General features: G+C 38.6%; 1 protein-coding gene across 1 annotated transcript in view; it reads left to right on the forward strand.

Annotated features, from left to right (window-relative positions):
• HABP4 (hyaluronan binding protein 4) overlaps positions 1-22,133 on the forward strand; it is a 42,281-nt gene that overhangs the window by 13,392 nt on the left and 6,756 nt on the right. The window contains exon 5 of the mRNA XM_032392902.1: positions 7,644-7,727. Coding sequence (XP_032248793.1) covers positions 7,644-7,727 — 84 coding nt within the window. The remainder of the gene's footprint in view (positions 1-7,643; positions 7,728-22,133) is intronic.

Raw genomic sequence — 22,133 nt, forward strand, 5'->3', positions numbered from 1 at the left:
TGGTACAGTGAGCCATTTCCAATGTTAATGGTTTTCTTCAGCAGTTTGACAGTGGGTGCCTGTGTTGAAAGTAGAATTTTCTCCATTTGTGGTAATTAAAAAAATCAGATATCAGATATTATTTTCTCGGTACCAATTGAAACATGCCCACAAAAGCAGTTTTCAGTAATGGTGCCTTCCAATTTTTATTTCAAAGAGCAAGATGGTCTTATGTAATAATCAAGTAACATTCGATTAAAATCTGTTCACGGTCATAGATTTGGGTAAGTGTGAAGTCTGAATTTGAACTAGATAACAAAGCCTTGAGGTGTTTAACATCGCTTTGTGGAATGTACTTGTGCAAACAGACATTTTCTGCATTCATATAACTGAAGTCAAAATATACACATGGGCCCTGGGGCTTTATCTCTTTGCTGTAGATCCAGCATTGATTATCTACTTTCAACAAAATAACAAAATCCACCAACATAAATTGTTGCTAATTTTGAAACCCCATGGTTCTGTAGTTCTGTAAGAGCTGTAAGCACATTAGTTTTTTGTTTATTCATTAAATAATTTAGATCAACACAGGAGGGAGATCTGTGATTTCTCTCCTTTTTTAAGATCAGCTGCTCAAGTTTAAGAAATGCTGGTGTTTACATCGCCCTTTTATGATTTTTAATTGTTGAAAGCTATGAATTACCAATATACCTATGGTTTTTATCCCCTTGGTTTATTATGTTGCCAGGGGAATAAAGAGAAAGTTGGAGTAATTTGTGTGCTGCTGCTAGACTTCGGGGCTCCTGGGTTCCAGAACCTTCTGTGACCCTGCCCAGGTCAGCTGATGTGCAGAGGCAGCCTCTGTGAAGGGGCCTCTACCAGGCAGAGCGGCAGCCGCGTCCTTCCAAACTCAGAGTGCATTTGATTTCCGACCATTTTTTTAAAAGTAAAAATTAATTATTTGGAGCGCCTGGCTGCCTCAGTCAGAAGAGCATGCAGCTCCTGATCTTGGGGTCCTGAGTTCAAGCCTCACGGTGGGTGTAGAGATTACTAAAAAAAATAAATAAACTTTGAAAAAATTAATTATTCAAATTCTGGATCTAAAAAATTATTTTTAAAGTTCAGTACAATAGCTTTGCATGATGAATAAAAAAACTTAAATGTAAAGTCAATTCTGTTATTACAGTTCAATTTATCTTTGCTTTTTAAAAAATAGCTTATGTTGTGATACTTTTTCCTTAATGGGAGATGAAAAAGTGCTGGGGTCTGTATGTAGAGTATGAAATATTTCTAAGGGATATACTTATAGTGACTAATTTTAGCATTTCCCTGAAAATGAAATTTCTTTTGCTGGGACTGGTTGTTTTTTTTTTTTTTTTTTAAGATTTTATTTATTTATTTGACAGAGAGAGACACAGTGAGAGAGGGAATACAAGCAGGGGGAGTGGGAGAGGGAGAAGCAGGCTTCCCGCGGAGCAGGGAGCCCGATACAGGGCTCGATCCCAGGACTCCGGGATCATGACCTGACCCGAAGGCAGACGCTTAACGACTGAGCCACCCAGGCGCCCCAGGACTGGTTTTTTTAAAGTAATAATCATGTAGGATTAACGCTAACATAAAAAGGAAAATTTAAGATCATGTGTATTAGAATTCAAATTGTGTCTCATTGTGCTATAATTTCTAATCTGTAGGTTGTATTTAGATGTGATGGTATATAAATTGATGTTTCAGAGCCTTATTTTTCTGGCACAGTTATCACCAGCCTGTTTGTTTTCTGCACACTCATTATTGTGGAATGTTTCCATCATTTTCTAAAAGTTTGATATGGTGTATTCTTGTGTATTGTGAGTCATTTGACACTTGTAGGTTGAGAATTTTTTAAATTTTTTATTGAATTATAGTTGACATACAATATTGTATTAGTTTGAGGTGCATGACATAGTGATTTAACAATGATATACACTGTGAAATGCTTACCACATTAACTGTAGTTTCCATCTGTCACCACCATAAAAAGTATTACAGTATTACTGACTATATTCCCTATGTTGTACTTTTCATCTCCAGGACTTGTTTATGCCCCTACTGCAACTGCCCGTTTGTTCTCTGTATTTATGAGTCTTTTTTTCTTCATTTGTTTTGTTTTTTAGATTACACGTGTGAGTGAAATCACATGGTATTTGTCTTTCTCTGTCTTACTTCACTTACCATAATATCTTTAGGTCCATCCATGTTGTCACAAATGGCAAGATTTTATCCTTTTTTATGGCTGATAATATCCCATTGTACATATATAGGACATCTTCTTTATCCATTCATCTGTCAGTGGGCACTTAGATTTCTTCCATATCTTTTTTTTTATAAAGGAATTTTTTTTTTTTTTAAGATTTATTTATTTATTTATTTGACAGAGAGAGAGAGACACAGCAAGAGAGGGAACACAAGCAGGGGGAGTGGGAGAGGGAGAAGCAGGGAGCCCGATGTGGGGCTCGATCTCAGGACTCTGGGATCATGACCTGAGCCGAAGGCAGACGCTTAACGACTGAGCCACCCAGGCGCCCCTGATTTCTTCCATATCTTGACTATTGTAAATGTTGCAATAAATAAAAGGGTGCATATAGCTTTTAAAATTCATCTTTTGGGGATCCTGGGTGGTTCAGCTGGTTAAGCATCTGCCTTTGGCATGGGTCATGATCCCGGAGTCCCAGGATCAAGTGCTGCATCGGGCTCCCTGCTCGGTGAGGAGTCTGCTTCTCCCTTTTGCCCCTCACCCTGCTCGTGCTTTTGCTCTCTCTCTCTCAAATAAATAAATAAAATTAAAAAAAAAATAAAAAATAAAAAAATAGAATTCATCTTTTGGGGCACCTGAGTGGCTCAGTTGTTAAGCGTCTGACTCGGGATTTTGACTCAGGTTGTGGGATTGAGCCCTGCATCAGGCTCCATGCTTGGTGGGGAGTCTGCTTGGGATTCTCTCTCCCCCTCTGCCCCTCTCCCCGCTTGTGCACACACTCTCTCTCTTAAATAATCTTATAAATAAATAAGTAAATACATACATACATACAATTCATCTTTTCATTGGGGGGTGGGGTAAATACCCAAAGTGGCATTGCTGGATCATAGGGTAATTCTATTTTAATTGTTTGAGTAACCTCCATACTGTTTGCCGTAGTGGCTGCACCAATTTATATTCCCACCGACAGTGCACAAGGATTTCCTTTTCTCCACATCCTCAGCAACACTTGTTACTTCTTGTCTTTTTAATACTAGCTATTCTGACTGGTGTGAGATTGTATCTCATTGTGGTTTTGATTTTTGCATTTCCCTGATGATGAGTGATGTTGAGCATCTTTTCATGTATCTGTTGGCCATCTGTATGTCTTCTTTGGAGAATTTTTAAATTGGACTGTTAGGTTTTTTTGGTGTTGAATTGTATGAGTTCTTTATATATTTTGGATATTGACCCCTTTTCAAAGATCTTCTCCCATTCAGTAGGTCGCCTTTTCATTTTCTTGATGGTTTCTTTCATTGTGCAAAGCTTTTTATTTAGTTTGATGTAGTCCCAATAGTCTGTTTTTGCTTTTGTTTCCCTTGGCTGAGGAGAAAAATATTGCTAAACAGATGTCCAGGAGTTTCATACCTGTGGTTGGTTTGTTTCTTTCTTTCTCTCGGGAATTTTATGGTTTCAGTTTTTACATTCAGGTCTTTAATCCATTTTGATTTTATTTTTGTGTATGGTGTAAGGAAGTGGTCCAGTTTCATCCTTTTGCATGTAGCCGTCCAGTTTTCCCAATACTACTTGTTGAAGAGGCTGTCTTTTCCCCATTGCATGTTCTTGCCTCCTTTGTCATAGACTAGTTGACCATATAAGCATGAGTTTAGTTCTGGGCTCTCTTCTGTTGCATTGATCTATATCTTTATTATTGTGTCAGTACTATACTGTTTTGTTATTACAGCTTTGTAGTATAGTTTGAAATCTGGGATTGTGATCTCTTTAGCTTTGTTCTTCTCTCAAGTGTGCTTTGGCTATTTGGGGTCTTTTGTGGTTCCATACACCTTTAGGATTGTTTGTTTTAGTTCTGTGAAGAATAGCATTGGCATTTTGGGATTGCATTGAATCTATAGATTGCTTTGTGGTGGCCTGGACATTTTAACAATATTCTTTCAATCCATGAGCATAGAGTATCTTTTCATTTATTTGTGTTGTCTTCAATTTCTTTTATCAGTGTCTTATAGTTTTCACAGTACAGGTCTTTCACCTCCTTGGTTCTGTTTATTCATAGGCATTTTATTCTTTTTAATGCAATTGTATATGGGATTGTTTTGTAATGTCTCTGCTAATTCATTATTAATATATAGGAATGCAACAGATTTCTGTATATTCATTTTGTCCTGCAACTTTACTGAAATCATTTATTCTAATGATTTTTTGGTGGGTAATTTAGGGTTTTCTATATATATTATCATGTCATCTGCAAATAGTGACAGTTTTATTTCTTTTTTTTTTTTTTTAATGTTTTATTTATTTATTCATGAGAGTCAGAGAGAGAGGCAGAGGCAGAGGGAGAAGCAGGCTCCCCGCCTAGCAGGAAGCCCGATGCGGGACTTGATCCCAGGACCCTGGGATCATGACCTGAGCCGAAGGCAGACGCTTAACCATCTGAGCCACCCAGGCGCCCCAGTGACAGTTTTATTTCTTACCTATTTGGATGCCTTTTATTTCTTTTTCTTGTCTGATTGGTGTGGCTAGGACTTTTAGTACTATGTTGAATAAAAGTGGTGGGAGTGGACATCCTTGTTTTGTTCCTGATCTTAGAGGAAGTGTTTTCAGTTTTTCACCATCGAGTATGATATTGGCTATGAGTTTTTCATATATGACCTTTATTATGTTGAGGTATGTTCCCTCTATACCCACTGTGTTGAGAGTTTTTATCATGAATGGATGTTGAATTTTGTGAATTGCTTTTTCAGCATCTATTGAGATGGTCATATCATTTTCATCTTCATTTTGTTAATGTGGTAGGTCACGTTGATTGATGTGCAGGTATTGAGTTCATCCTTGCATTCCTGGGATAAATCCAATATGATCATGGTAAATGAATTGAATGCTGTTTGCTAATATTTTGTTAGAGATTTTTACATCTATGTCCACCAGGGATATTGGCCTGTAATTCTTTCTGTAGTGTCTTTTTTTTTTTTACTTTGGTGTAAGGGTAATCCTGGCCTCGTAGAGTAAATTTGGAAGCATTTCTTCGTCTTTATTTTTTGGAATAGTTTGAGAAGGATAAATATTAACTCTTCTTTAAATATTTGATAGAATTTACCTATGAAACCATCTACTCCTAGAGTTTTTTTTATTGCTAACTCAATTTCATTACTAATAATTGGCCAGTTACGGATTTTTTATTTCTTCCTGTTCAGTCTTGGATGATTGTTTGTTTCTAGGAATTTATCCATTTCTTCTAGTTGTCCAATTTGTTGGTGTATAATTTTTTGTAGTCTCTTATGATTCTTTGTATTTCTGTAGTGTCAGTTATAACTTATCGTTCATTTGCAATTTTATTTATTTGGGTTCTCTCTTTTTATTTTTTTTTCCCTTGATGAATCTGGCTAAAGGTTTATCAATTTTATTTATCTTTTCAAAGAACCAGCTCTTAGTTTCATGGACCTTTTCATTGTGCTTTTTGTTTCTATTTCATTTATTTCTGCTCTGATCTTTATTATTTCTTTTCTTATACTCACTTTGGGCTTTGTTCCTCTTTTTCTAGTTCCTTTAGGTGTAGAGTTAAATTGTTTGAGATTTTTCTTGGTTTTTGAGATAGGCTTGCATTGTTATAAACTTCCCTCTTAGAACTGCTTTTGCTGTGTCCCAAAGATTTTGGACCGTTGTGTTGTTGTTGTTGTTGTTGTTTTTAGAGATTTTATTTCTTTGAGAGAGAGAGAGCACAAGCCAGGGGAAGGCCAGAGGGAGAGGAGAAGCAGGCTCCCTGCTGAGCAGGCAGCCTGACCCCAGGACCCTGGGATCATGACCTCTGCTGAAGGCAGTACTTAACCGACTGAGCCACCCAGGTGCCCCTGGACCATTGTGTTTTCATTAGTCTCAAGGTATTTTTGATTTCCTCTTTGATTTCTTTGTTGACCCATTGGTTTTTTAGTAGCATGTTGCTTAGCATCTACATGTGTGTGTTTTTTCCAGTCTTATTATTGTAATTGATTTCTGGCTTTATATTGTGATCAGAAAAAGATGCTTGATATGATTTCAGTCTTTTAAATTCATTGAGACCTATTTTGTGGCCTAACATGTGATTTATCCTGGAGAATATTTCAAGTGCACTCGAAAAGAATGTATATTCTGCTGTTTGGGGATGGTTTGTTCTATATCTGTTAAGTCCATCTGGCCTAATGTGTCTTTCAAAGCCACTGATTGATTTTCTGTCTGGATGATCTATCCATTAATGTAAGTGGGTGTTAAAGTCTTGTACTATTACTGTATCACTATTGATTTCTCCTTTTAACATTTACTTTATATGTTTAGGTGCTCCTGTGTTGGGTGCATAGATATTTATAATTGTTATATTCTTTTCTTGGATTGATCTCTTTATCATTATATAGTACTCTTCCTTGTCTCTTGTTAGAGTTTTTGTTTTAGTCTATTTTGTCTGATAAAAATATTGATACCCCAGCTTTTTTTTTTTTTTTTGCTTCTATTTGCATGATAAATGTTTTTTCCATCTCTTCATTTTCAGCCTGTGTATGTCTTTAGGTCTAAGTGAGTCTCTTGTAGGCAGAATACAGATGGGTCTTGCTTTTTTTATCCATTCAGTCACCTTACGTCTTTTATTGGAGCATTTAGTCCAGTTATTGATAGGTGTGCATTACTGCCATTTTGTTAATCGTTTCCTGGTGGTTGTTTTTTTTTATTTCTTCTCTTTTCCTTTATTCTCTTGCTTTCTTCGCTTGTGATTTGATGACTTTCTTAATATTATGTTTGGATTATTTTCTCTTTATTTTTTGTGTATCACAGGTTTTTGGTTTGTGATTACCGTGAGGTTCATATATGACATCCTATGTATTTAGCAGTCTGTATTGTTGATGGTCGCTTAAATTTGAACACATTCTAAAAGCACAGGTTGAGCAATTTTATGGCCTCTGCTAATACTTGAAATTTCCTAGGACAGTAAGAGTTTTAAATAATTGTTCTTGTTTATTATAAGCTATTTTTAATTTTAGGCCATTCGTAGAAACTTCTTTTTCTAAAAGTACTTTTCACATCTTTCAAGTAACTTCAGTGGATTAGCAGTTTTCTCATTTTCATTTTGATGCAGATTACCTGTTTGTGTATATAATTACTTGAATGGTATTTACTTACAAAAAAGAATATTAAAATGTATTTTTTTTTACTTTTAAAGATTTTATTTTATTTATTTGAGAGAGAGGGCATGAGAAGGGGGGATGGTCAGAGGGAGAAGCAGACTCCCTGCTGAGCAGGGAGCCCCATGCGGGACTCCATCCCGGGACTCCGGGATCATGACCTGAACCTAAGGTAGATGCTTAACCAACTGAGCCACCCAGGCGCCCACAAAATGTATTTTTTTTTTATCTTGCATATGTAAGAGCATTGGTGTGAACATATTTGTGTGACCAGAATGATTCTCACTGCTTTTCAGTGACGTGGAGCAGACTGCACCAATGGAAGAGACCACAGCGGTGGAAGAGTCCCCCGGCCCCCTGGAGGAGGAATCTCCAGCCAAGTGGGTATTTTATTCATTTTCCCCGTGGATTGTTGGTCTTTTTCTCAACGATTCCTAAGAGTCCTTCACAGAGCAGGAAGCTCACCTTTTATTATATCACAGAAGGTTGATCTTGATATATTAATGAATAATCAAACTCATTAATAATTCAAGTAATCTAGTGACTGATTATTAATGATAATTAATGAGTTAAGTTTAGGTATTCCACCCAGTGCCCACAACCTCTTTTCCATCAGCAGCTTGTACTGTAATTAATCTTCCTTTACCAGGACCCTCATCTTTTGTCCCTTTATTCTGAGTCCATCCTCCCTCTTTCTTCATGGAGCTGAGGTCCCTGATCCACTTCTAGCATCCTTGCCCAGTCCTTAAACTCCCTTGCCCTTGGATCTTTTGTTGTGCCTTGCTAGCAGAACCCACCTCCTGGATGACCACCAGCTGTCTGCCTTCTCTCTCCCTGCACCCTCAGGCTGAGCACTGCAGCTCACACCGCAGAGCCAACAGGAACCCCTGTAAGTTCTCAATCCCCTGCATTCTGAAACGAGCCCTCAACACTGCCCAGCATTCCTCTTTTCTTGCGCTCACTCTTTCTCCCGCTCTTTACAATGGTCAATTCCATCCTTCGTGTCTCCTTAAAACCCTGACACTGCCCCCACTTTCCCCTCCCCCCCTCCTTCCCATACCCACACCGCCTCTTTCGTTTTCTGGATACAACTTTGCCTCCTATGTCACACAGAAATTGGGAACCATCAGATGGGAACTCTATCATCTTTCCGCTCTTAGAGGTACAAACGGCCTGCACCGGCTTGCCTCCGAGCCTCCTTCCCTCGTGGTCAGATAGAGGCGCCATCTCTCCTGCCACTTGCTCAGGCTTTGGATCCTGTTCCTGTGGAGAAACCTCACACTGTCAGCTCCCTCCCTTTGAGGTGTATTCACCTTCCTCCCCACTTTGGTCTTTATCAACAGTTTAGGCATGCTCACTGTCACCTATTTTAAATCTGCTACTCTTGCCCCACATTCTCATTTGGCTACCTTTCTCAGCATTGTATGTACTCTTTCTTCATTTCCTCTCCTCTCACTTAAGCCTCACTTCACTCCAGGTCTGGCTCTGTCCCCATTGCCCTTCGGAAACAGTCACCACGTGTCTCCACACCTAATAGATGTTTCCATCGGCATCTTTCTTGACCTGTCAGAGCATTTGGCTTTATTGATTTCTTCTTAAGCTTGCTTTCCCTGGTTTCTGTGATATCTGTACTCTTCTGGTTTTTCCTTTTGCCTCTTAGCGCCTCCTTTGCAGACTCATCCTTGTCTTTCTGGTCTTTTAAAATGTCGAGTTCTTCAGGGCTCTGCCACAGGCCCTCTTTTTAGTGTCCTTTATAGGATCTCATGCACCTCTGCAGCTTGAATCGTCATTTATGTGCGGACCCCAGACTGTATCTCTGGCTCCCACCATCAGCGTGGGCTGCGGGTGTGTGTATTTAGCTGCCTACTCTGGACACCTCCCCATAGACATCGCAGATGCTCCTCCTGCTGTACATGTCCAGGAGAAGTCCAGAAACCTCTGTCCTCATCAGGTGTTTCCATCTTGTGGAACAGCCCATTGCCATCCATCCAGTTGCACAAATCAGAAACCTAGGAGTCATCCTTGAGACTTCCTTCTTCTCGACCCTCTTCCTTCCCCCAAATCCAGTCTGTCACCCTGCCCTGGTAACAGGTACCTTCTCATCTCCTCTCCTCTCCACTCCTCACCGTCCTCTCATCCGGTCTGTCACGGGGCTTCGTGCTTTCTCACCTTCGACCAGCCATTTCCACAGCACCGTGGTTTTCACACTAGCATTCTGGTCGTCATGTCCTCACCCCTGGTGCAAGACCCCAGGGGCTTGCTGTTCTTTTCCCGCCCCTTGATCTGACCTGTACAGTCCTGCACGGTCTGTGCCCCTCAGAGCCCTCAAGTGCCGCTGCTCGGGTGCCTTCAGTGGGTGCAGCACGTGGCCCCATCTGGCGTTTGCAAGCACCTTTCTCCTGCCCCCGCCCCACGCATGCCAGGGTGCTGCTGCAAGTGCTGTGGCCTTTTTTTCCCTACCTCACTTCCAAACCCCTTCACTCTTCACTGATTTAACTCTTCCTCATTCTTCAGCTGCCGAGAGGCAAGGTGTCCAGTGGTCAAGAGCACAGACCCCTGGCCAGCATGTGGGTTCACATCCCAACCCTGCCATACTAGTTTGGGCAGGTTATTTATTCTCTCTGTGCCAGTTTTCTTCATGTGTAAAATGGGAATAATAATAGTACCTACATCTTAGTGTTGTTATAAGGACTGGTTGGCTGTGTGTGCGCGTGCGCGTGCGTCACACGGGAGGACCTGGCATGTAGTTAATGCTGTATAAATATTTGCTGTCATTATTCTCCTTATTGCAAGAGTAAAATGCTGCAATGATTGATGATTATGGAAGCTGTTAATTTACTATTCAGAACAACTAAGAAATGTTTTGAATTAAAGAAATAAGTTAACAATATGAATATTTAGACAGCTAACTAAGGAAGTAGATTAAAGTTTATATGAATGTTGAGAAAGTGAGTTAACTAGACACCTTCAGGAAAAATTGTATCTTTTTTGAGCCAATAAACCATTTATACAAATTCAGGCTATGTAAAGCAGAATAATAGAGTCAATTATAGCATAACTCTAATCTATGGAATTGATTGAGGTACTCTAGCTTTCATAATATTAGACAAAATAATTCAGTTGGCTACTCTGGAAGACAAAATAGTACTTAATGATTTGGTGGCAGTCTCACGGTCTGCAGGGTCCTAGCAGAGCTAGCTGGCAGACCCCCCTCTTTTCTGCTGACTGCAGTGGACAGTGAGCGTCTAGTTAGAACTGCAGGAGCTGGGCCATGGTGCAGGGGCATGGCCATCCAGTGGCCCACCGTGCTGTGAAGTTCTTGTTTCTGCACTGCCCTGTCAAACTTTAAAATTATCACAATAATACTATTACAGTTTTTTGATAATTTCAAAATTACGTTTGCATTTGAGAAGTACATCTGATGACGGTGATGCTCTCTGATCTCCACTTTATCCGAATGCTGATCTAACACTCAGGCTGGTCTGGCACCCAGCCAAAATGTATATTCAGTACACCTCTCAGTTTAGAACTTCCTGATAGATTAATTTAATGTACCCTCACTTATGTTCAGACATACACCCCAAAGAGCATATATTTTCCTCAGATTGGACACATTTTGTTGACAAATGTGCTATTCCTTTCCTTTTCTTCTTCCTTCCTTCCCCCTTTCATTACGGAAATATTACGTGTTCCTTATCACATGGTGTTCTCATGTCTGAGGATGCTTGTGATGACGTCTTGGGAGTATTTTGCTACAAGACTATAAGAATAAATCTAACATTTACAGAGCATTTGTTGTGGGCCGGGAGCTGCTCTAAATGCTTCCATGTCTTAACTCCTTAACCCTTTGCTGCCCCTCAGTGAAGGAGTTGACACTGTTGCTGACCTCATGGGGAGACATAGAGGTGAAAGGACTTGCTAAGAATTGCAGAGCTAGCGTTCAAAGCGGATGTTGTTGGACATTCATGCTCTTACCTGCAGTGAATGGCAGGAATGGTTGAAAAGTGCCATTTACACCAATTTGCTATGAAGAACTGAAAAGGGGAGAAGATGTTGGTTGTGTGAGCAGAGGAGGGGCTGCTAGGGTGGCTGAGGACTTCCCTATTCAGTAATATGGAACAATGCTCCCCTCCTTCCTTAAAAGTAAAAAAGTCCTTGTATGGTGACTAACATAATAATAAAAAAAAAAAAAGTAAAAAATTCCTTATGAAAAGAGAGTGTTGAGGAAGCATCATTACAAAATACCTGCAATGAAATATTTTTCATTATAGTTTGTTTCCAAGTATTTTTTGCTTAGACAGTGAAGATTGAATTTTCTTAAAGCTGGAAAACACCTCTTTAAAACATATATGGCAAATTTCTGAGGAGCTCACAAGTTTAGCCTCAAATTCACTTCCCTTTCAGTACTTGGGAAGGAAGGAAGAGGTATTGTTTACATGTTAGGTTAAATCCACTTGCCCTGGTTAAGTAGTCAATCAAGTTTTATTTCTAGAACCCACTTTTTTTTGGTTCCCTACACCCTTTCACGTATTGAGGTGAAAAGATATTGACTGAATGGATATTTGGACGTTTGGCATTATGTATGTTTTCTCTGCCCACATCTTGACTGTCTTCTATCTGAGTGTATTTCTCTGCCCTCTTACTCCCTAAAGAGCACAGAGTTTGAGTCTGGGCTTTGGAGATAGAATGAGTGGATATGAAACATGGCTCTTTCATTTGTTAACATATGACCTCTGCCTCAGTTTCCTTACCTGTAAAATGGAGCTATTAATTGGATCTAACTCATGGGATTAATTATCATGACCAAATTAATGTAAAGCGCTTTGAATAGCATCTGGCACCTAGTAAGCATGCAGTAAATGTTAGCATTATTGCCTCATTTATTTTTAAATTAAGTAACAGTTGTTAAAACAGTTCTATTTCTTCTATAATTTCGCCCATTTAGAAACAAATGTTTAACTATAAAATTTGCATATAGCATTATTCGCATTACAAATCGTAGATTAGACCACTTTATATCTATAAGCAGCTTTGATGGAAAATCATCTCCCAAGATTTTTAATAACGTACCAAGAACTGTAAAGGTCTTTGAATTAGTCAAAAGGTGGGGGGAAAGGGGGTGTTAAATTTAGAGTGATAGCAATTACAATGCTTTTATAACAGTTAGAAATATAACCGCTTTCATCCCTCTGGAACTGAGGGATTAATTATACATCTCTTCCTGTTGAAAATCCAGTCTGCTAAAACTGCCAGTAAAAACTGTATTTGGTGCCAATTCAGATAGGAAATGGGATCTGCCTCACAGAGCTTTCATAGAATGTGTTTTTGTAATAATTTGTAGTCAATAGAGAATAAGGTTAACGAGCCTGTCCTTGGTGATTTTATACTGCTCCCAACATGGCTTGTTGCAGTGACAGATGGTAAGGGAGGATGCGTCGGGCACGTCTGTCCATCCACTCATGACTGGTGTGCCCCAGAGTGCACGGGGGCAGGGCGATCACTTTCAAGGAGGGAATCACTTGCCGCAAATGCTCTCTTCTGAGCTCCACTGTTTGCTTCACTTTGAGTGTCTGTGTATCACTTCAAGACTGCATCTCCCATATGCCTTACCCTTTTATGTTCTAGCCCTTCATGTTTAGATATGATGTTCTTTAAGGCAAGCAAACAGAAAAAGTACTTCTTTTGTGGTCTTAACACAAAGTCTGTTCTTACTGAACTTTTTGGAATTTATTAACTTCTATTAGGTCATCTGAGTTATGAAAGAATCCTCAAATTCATTGCATCTTTTAGAAATCAGAACTAGATTATAGTCTGTAATCAGAATAGCATTATAGAAATGAGTTCTGCTGTAGGGGCACCTGGGTGGCTCAGTCGGTTGGGTGTCTGCCTTTGGCTCAGGTCATGATCCCAGGGTCCTGGGATTGAGCCCCGCATCGGGCTCCCTGCTCAGTGGGAAGCCTGCTTCTCCCTCTCCCACTCCCCCTGCTTGTGTTCCCTCTCTCACTGTCTCTCTCTCTCTGTCAAATAAATAAATAAAATCTTTAAAAACAAAAAAAGAAAGAAATGGGTTCTGCTGGTTTCCTAATTCTGTCACAAGTAGCCTAAAGGACTTTCCCCTCATGAATCCTTAACATTTCTTTATTTTTGGATCTGTATTAGAGATTATGTTGTTATAGAAGGATGTATATAAAAAATAGTATAATGAACCTCCATCTAAGTTATTCCTCTTAGACTTTTATCAAATCATGGCCATTCTTGTTTCATATATATCTCTACCCATTTCCTCTTCTCCCCAGGATATCATATCATTCTTAAATGTTTCAGAGTGTTCTATCTAAAAGTCTACTCTTTTTTTTTTAAAGATTTATTTATTTGAGAGAGAGAATGAGTGCAGGGGGAGGGGCAAAGGGAGAGGGAGAGAGAGTCTTAAGCAGACTCCCCGCTGAGCACAGAGCCTGACGCGGGGGCTCAGTCTCACGACCCTGAAATCACAACCTGAGCCAAAACCAAGAGTCAGACACTTAACCAACTGTGCCACCCCGGTGCCCGTAAAAGTCTACTCTTTAACTGGAATAATGTTATCCCATATCTGGGCAGTTTGTCAGTTTCCCCGATTGTCTCAAAATCTCTTTTTAAAACAACTTATTTGTTTGAATTAATATTGAAATATACATCTCAATTGGTATATCTCATCTCTTTTTAAAGCAGTACTATGGAGATACAGTTCACATCCAGTGGGTGACGTGTATTTAGTATGTACAGTCTCGCAAGCCTTGACATCCATATGTACTTGTAAAACCATTACCACAGTCAAAATGATGAGCATATCCAGCAACCCCAAAAGTTTCTTTTTATCCTTTTGTCATTCCTCCCTCCAGCCTCTTCCCCCCCAGGCAGCCAGTGATCTACTTTTTGTCACTAAAGATTAGTTTGCAGTTGCTACAGTTTTCTGTAAATGGAATCATCCATCATGTATTCTTTTTTGCCTGTGTTCTTTCACTGAGCATACTTCTGAGATTCATCCATGTTGCTGCATCTATCAGTAGTTCATTCCTTTTTATCGCCCAGCAGTATTCCACCGTACAGATAGACTGCAGGTTCTTCATCCGTCTACCTGCTGGTCATTTGGGTTGTTTCCAGTTCTTGCTATTACAATTGAAGCTGCTATGAACATTTTTGTGTGTAAGTCTTTCTGGGATATACCTTTTCATTTCTCCTGTGTAAATGCCTAGGAGTGGAATGGTTGGACTGACTCTATGGCAGGTGTATATATAACTTTTTAAGAAACTGACAAACTTTTCTAAAGTGGTTGTTCCAGTTTTTATGATTTTTAGCCATTATAATAGGTTTATATGTCATTGGGGTTTTACTTTGTATTTCCCTATTGACTAATGATGTTAAAGCAACTTTTTATGGGTTATTTGCCATCTGTATATGTTCTTTAATAAAGAGTGTTGAAATTGCCCATTTTATAACTGTTTTTTTATTACTGTGTTTTGAGAGTTCTTCATATATTCCGGATTTAAGTCCTCCATCAGGTATATGATTTGCAAATATTTTCTTCCAGTCCGTAGCCTGTCTTTTCATTCTCTGAACAGTGTCCTTTGAAGAGCAGCAGTTTTTAATTTTGATGAAGTCTACTTTTTATCATCTTTATCTTTTATTGATCCTGCTTTTGGTCTCAAATCTAAGAAATCTTTGCCCAATTTAATATCACAAAGGTTTTCTCTTGTAAGTTTAATAATTTGGGTTTTTATATTTAGGTCTGTGATCCATTTTGAGTTGATTTTTTATTCAGTGTGAGGTGGGGATCAAAGTTCCCTTTCTTTCTTTTTTTAGCATATGTATATCCAGTTATTACAGCACATGAAGCACCATTGTTAAAAATCAGTTGCCCAGGGCGCCTGGGTGGCTCACTTGGTTAAGCGTCTGCCTTCGGCTCAAGTCATGATCCCAGGGTCTTTGGATCAAGTCTCGCGTCGGGCTCCTTGCTCAGCAGGGAGCCTGTTTCTCCCTCTGTCTGCTGCTCCCCCTGCTTGTGCTCTCTCTCTCTCTCTCTGACAAATAAATAAATAAAATCTTTAGGAAAAAGAAAATCAGTTGCCCACTTATGTCTAGGCCTCTTTCTCTACTCTATGCTTGTTCCATTGGTTTGTTTATGTTACACTAATATTACACTATCTTGATTATTCTTAAGTCTTAATCTGTATGTTTTTTCTTTCCCTTGCAGTTTATTTGTCAGAGAAACTGGGTCGTATGTTCAGAGTCAGAATTTTAGTGAGTGCTTCCCTGTGGGCAATGGTGTGCTGGTAAATATTCAACATCTGGCTCTCTAGGATGAAAAAGCCTGGATCTGTTGCACTTGCTGGTTTCTGTGGTGTAAATATTCCCATCATGGCTGATTTAAAACTACCAGTGTGTCATCTGAATGCAGAGTCAGAAAGAGATGTGCAATAGTACGCTATTATGTAACATTTCCACTATATACATACATTAGGTATAATTAACCCAAGAGCATAGATAAAGGTAAAATATAGTGAAATTCACTATTAGGGAATAGTGAATTGTGATTATTTATTCCTTCACTTTAATATAGTTAATTGTAAGTTTATATAATTTAATTTTTAACAGTGATTAACAGCCAGCTCACAAAATTACTGAAAATTTAACAATTGGCTGTGAGCCCGTTCAAACTGGTGCAAGCCAGTTGCAGCACAGCATTGCTTGTAGAGTAGTTGAGTGTGTTCTCTGTCCCCTGGAGTTTCTGTATTCCCTGAAAATTAACAGTGAAAGTGAGAGAGGGTTGATCAAATTCAGCTTCAGCTTTTTGCAGGATTGTTTCATAGGTTTTGGAAGGCTGCTGGTCATCATTGCCTTGATGCATTATTCCATTAAGGCTGCACACTGGTGATGGTCGGATAATCTCATTCTTTTTTCACTTACTAGCTGGCATGATCTGTAAAGAAACGCTTACCTAGAACTAGTTGATTATAGTGAGGTAGAAGTTTGTTTAAGAAATGTAGGATAGGGGCGCCTGGGTGGCTCAGTTGGTTAAGCGACTGCCTTCGGCTCAGGTCATGATCCTGGAGTCCTGGGATCGAGTCCCACATCGGGCTCCCAGCTCAGCGGCGAGCCTGCTTCTCCCTCTGACCTTCTCCCCTCTCATGCTGTTTCTCTCTCTCTCACTCTCTAATACATAAATAAATAAAATCTTAAAAAAAAAAAAAAAAAAAAAGAAATGTAGGATAAATAAAAGGTACTAGAAGTACCTTTTAGAATAGTGAGTTGGTTCGGTTCCCTATCATACTTCCGAGCTATGAGTGACTTTTCTTAAGTGTCATTATGAACTTAGAGATTTAAACATATTTCACGTGTTTCAACCCACTGAATTTTTTATTCTTATGGGTTCTTTAACCCATTTTTTTTAGCTAGAGGGAACTTCTTCAAATTGATTCTTGATCCTTTACACACAGTCATCTTTAATGGCTTTCTTGCATTTTGGTAAGATGTGTTCTGAGCTCATCATCTATACTTCCTACCCAATACAAAATACCTCACACAGAGTCATTTTTCCAAAGAGAGCCATTTTCCTTTAATAGAATATGGGAGTTAGAGACCACAGTCTGAGCACTAGGGGTGCTCACTGCTACTAGGTTCTTGATTGTTTCTAGGACATTTAAGTAGACAGAGCTAAGAAATACACACACATTTTATTTTTTATTTTTAAAATTTTTTTAAATTTTATTTTTAAATTTTATTATGTTAGTCACCATATATTACATCATTAGTTTTTGATGTAGTGTTGCGTGATTCATTCTATATAACACCCAGTGCTCCATGCAGTACATGCCCTCCTTAATACCCATCACCAGGCTAACCCATCCCCCCACCCCACCTCCCCTCTAAAACCCTCAGTTTGTTTCTCAGAGTCCATAGTCTCTCATGGTTCGTCTCCCCTTCCGATTCCCCCCCCTTCATTTTTCCCTTCCTACTATCTTCTTCTTCAATTTTTTTTTTTTTTAACATATAATGTATTATTTGTTTCAGAGGTACAGGTCTGTGATTCATCAGTCTTACACAATTCACAGCACTCACCATAGCACATACCCTCCCCAATGTCTATCACCCAGCCACCCCATCCCTCCCACCCCCCACACTCCAGCAACCCTCAGTTTGTTTCCTGAGATTAAGAATTCCTCATATCAGTGAGATCATATGATACATGTCTTTCTCTGATTGACTTATTTCACTTAGCATAATACCCTCTAGTTCCATCCACGTCATTGCAAATGGCAAGATTTCATTTTTTTTTTGATGGCTGCATAATATTCCATTGTATATATAGACCACATCTTCTTTATCCATTCATCTGTTGATGGACATCTTGGCTCTTTCCATAGTTTGGCTATTGTGGACGTTGCTGCTATAAACATTGGGGTGTAGGTGCCCCTTCAGTTCACTACATTTGTATCTTTGGGGTAAATACCGAGTAGTGCAATTGCTGGGTCATAGGGTAGCTCTATCTGTAACTTTTTGAGGAAACTCCATACTGTTTTCCAGAGTGGCTGCACCACCTTGCATTCCCACCAACAGTGTAGGAGGGTTCCCCTTTCTCCGCATCCTCGTCAACATCTGTCGTTTCCTGACTTGTTAATTTTAGCCATTCTGACTGGTGTGAGGTGGTATCTCATTGAGGTTTTGATTTGGATTTCCCTGATGCCAAGTGATGTTGAGCACTTTTTCGTGTGTCTGTTGGCCATTTGGATGTCTTCTTTGGAGAAATGTCTGTTCATGTCTTCTGCCCATTTCTTGATTGGATTATTCTTTGGGACACGCACACACTTTTTAGATAAAATATATTATGAGTTTATTCATTATTTCCATTTGAAATTTAAGACTACAAGTTTTTAGCAAAGCTTTCTTACATTTGTTTCTCTTTTACTTCCATGCTAAAAATCCCAGTTGTCAGTAACATCACTCATTTGCTACACACACAGGTAACAAACAACATTACCAACACTGTGTCCAATAATATGATTACTAAAAAGTTATATAGAGAGAAATGAGTAATCAAAGTCATATTAAAGACACTTTAAATAGTTTCTCCAGATGGTTATATCACCAACTTGATAAACATTAGGTTAATTTTATTAATTTTGCTCTCAAATTTTAGATTGAATTTTAATTTAAATCTATTTTATAATTATAAAACATTTGTGTTTCCAAAGTTCAATCTGATAAAACATTACACTTTCCAACTAGCTTCTATCTGTGTTTTCTTTGGCCTATATTATAATTTTTTAAAATAAAACCTATATGTATACAGGTTTCCCCTGCTATCCGAAAGTAGGGCATTCCTTTGAAACATTTCATAGGCCAAAATGGCATAAAACAAAGAAGTGATTACCATTAATTTATATTAAAAGTTTTTTGAGCATTCCTAGACCCAAAAATTAACTGCTTAGGCTCTTCTAATACTTTAGGACACATCTTGTTAACAGATGCACAAAATAAATTGAGATAAAGCACAGATGCTCCCAGACACGGTTCAAAGCTGTCAGCTTGATGCTGAGATATACTGAGTGTAGTTCCCAGGGAATGAGCTTGCTGAGGCTGTTCTTGCTGCGCAGGATACATACACTCTGCCGCACTGCACAATAAAAGCTGAATACTATTTTTCACTTCTTTGCCTTTTTTCATAAAAGCTAAAGTTCTCTTTGGAATTCTTTCAGTTTGCAGAAACTGGTACTGATGTGGACTTTTTTTTTTTTTAAGATTTTATTTATTCATTTATTAGAGAGAGAGAGGAGAGCACATGAGAGGGGGGAGGGTCAGAGGGAGAAGCGGACTCCATGCTGAGCAGGGAGCCCGATGCGGGACTCGATCCCGGAACTCCAGGATCATGACCTGAGCCGAATGGCAGTCGCTTAACCAACTGAGCCGCCCAGGTGCCCCTGATGTAGGCTTTTTGTAAAAGCTTAATGTGAACTTCCAGAAAGGGGGAGATACCTGATACATTTGTATGTCTCACTGTTTCTCAGGTGAATGCTAATGTACATTCCACTTTGCTTCTTCATGAACATATCCAGGAGATGCTCTATAGTAATATATAGAGATATTCTTCATTTCTTTTTAAGTGGTTTAATATTCATGTTTAATATCCATAATTTTTCTACCAAATTTCTCTCTAGACGAGTTTGGGTTATTTACAGTATTTTGCTATTACAGATTCTTAATGTCTTTTCATATTTTTGCATACATATATATATAGGGATATTTTAATATTTTGCATTTTTCTAACATTTTATTATGAAAATTTTCCAACATAGCAAAGTTTAAAGAATTTTAAACACCTAATTTACCAATTAAACTGATATAAAACTTAAACAAGTTTTGTTTTTTTTTTTTAATTTTTTTTTTTTTAAGATTTTATTTATTTATTTGAGAGAGAGAATGAGAGACAGAGAGCACGAGAGGGACGAGGGTCAGAGGGAGAAGCAGACCCCCCGCTGAGCAGGGAGCCCGATGTGGGACTCGATCCCGGGACTCCAGGATCATGACCCGAGCCGAAGGCAGTCGCTTAACCAACTGAGCCACCCAGGCGCCCTAAAACTTAAACAAGTTTTATACATTGTGAAATGTATAAAAATAAGTGTACAATCATTGTTTTGACAAACTTGTGGAACCCAAACTCCACTATCAAAATATAGAATATTACCACCATGCCAGAAATTTCCCTCATGCTCCTTCAGAGGCAACCACTGCTCTGGTGTTTTTTCTACCATTTGCTTGATATTTTAAAGTTACTTTATAAATATGCCTGTTTTGGATGCTCTATGATTAGGTTTCTCTCCTGATTTCACTAATAGTTTTTGTATCATTAACCTATAACCTAGGACCGTAAGTTACATTAGCCCTTCTGTGAAGATATTATGGATTTGATTCCCTTCCCATTCATCACCTAATTTTTTTTTCTTTTAAACTTTACTGAGATATAATTCCCATACTATAAAATTCAGCCATTTAAACTGTACAATTCAATGGTTTGGGTTATATTATGTTACTAGTTTTTAAAAATTGTAAAACATATATAACATAAAAATCGCCATTTTAACCACTTGTGAGTGTACAGTTTAATGGTATTAATTACATTCACACCGTGTGCAACCATTACCACCATCCATCTCCAGAACATTTTCGTCATCACAAATAGAAACACTGTATCCATGAAATAATAAATCCCCCTAACTCCCTCCCCTTAACCACTGGTAACCTCTATTCTATATCTCTCTGAATTTGCCTGCTGTAGGTACCTCATATAAGTGGAATATAATATTTGTCCTTTTGGGCCTGGCTTATTTCACTTAGCATTATGTTTTCAGGTTCATCCATGCCATAGGATGTGTCAGTGCTTCATTTCTTTCTTTTTCATCTCTTTTCTTATTGGTGCTAAATACATATAACATAAAATTTACAATTTTAATAATTTTAAAGTGTACAACTAAGTGACATTTACTGCATTCACAGTGTTATGCAACTATCACTGTTACCTAGTTCCAGAACGTTTTTGTCACCCTATACCCATTAACCAGTCATTCCCTGGCCTCCCTGCCCCCAGTCCCTGGCTACCACACATCTGCTTTTTGTGTCTATGAATTTGCCTTTTCTGGATATTTCATATAAATGGAATCGTACATAAACTTTTTGTGCCTGGTTTATTTCGTTTGGCATAAGGTCTTCAAGGCTTATTCGTGTTGTAACATGTATCAGTACTTCATTTCTTCTTATAGCCAAATAATTTTCCATGGTATTAGATATATACCATATTTTGTCTCTCTGTTCATCAGTTGATGGACATTCAAGCTGTTTCCACTTTTTGGCTATTATGAATAATGCTGCTACAAACAGCATTGTCGAATTGCCACGGACATATGTTGTCTTTCTCTTGGGTGTATACCTAGGAGTGGTATTGCTAGGTCAGATGGTAACTCTAGACTACATTTTGAGGATTTGCCAGACTGTTTTCCAAAGTGGCCACACCATTTCATATTCCCACCAGCAATGTATGAATACGGTTCCAAGTTCTCCACATCCTCACCAACACCTGTTAAATGTCTTTTTTTATCCTAATCGTCCTACTGAGTATGGAATGGGTATAAGTCATTGTGGTTTTGATTTGCATTTCCCTGATGGCTAATGATATTGAGCATCTTATTGGCTATTTGTAGATCTTCTTTGGAAAAATGTCTATTCAGAGCCTTGCCTATTTTTCAGTTGGGTTATTTCTTCTCATTGAGTTGTAAGCATCCTTTGTGGATTCAAGATGTAAGTCCCTTATCAGATACATGATTTGCAAATATTTTCTACCATTCCATGGGTTGTCTTTTCACTTTCTTAATGGTGTCCTTTGCAGCACAAAAGTTTTCAGAAGTTTTGGTGATGTCCAGTTTATCTACTTTCTCTTTTGCTGCCTGTGCTTTTGGTGTCAGCACTGCCTAATCTAACCAAGAGCATGGAGGTTTATGCCTGTGTCGTCTTCTAGGGGTTTATATTTCTAACTCTTACATTTATGGTGTGAGGTAGGGGTCCAACTTCCTTCTTTTGCATATGGATATCCTGTTTTCCCAGCACCATTTGTTGAAAAGACTCTGCTCTCTCCTCTGAATTGTCTTTGGCACTGGCTTGAAAAAAATCAATTTATTGTAAATGTGAGGATTTATTTCTGGTCTCTGAATTCTAGTCCATTGATATATATATCCTCTGTTTTCTTTTAAAATCTCATGAAT

This window comes from Phoca vitulina, unplaced genomic scaffold (assembly GCF_004348235.1).
Source record: "Phoca vitulina isolate PV1807 unplaced genomic scaffold, GSC_HSeal_1.0 scaffold70, whole genome shotgun sequence".
NCBI lineage: Eukaryota > Metazoa > Chordata > Mammalia > Carnivora > Phocidae > Phoca > Phoca vitulina.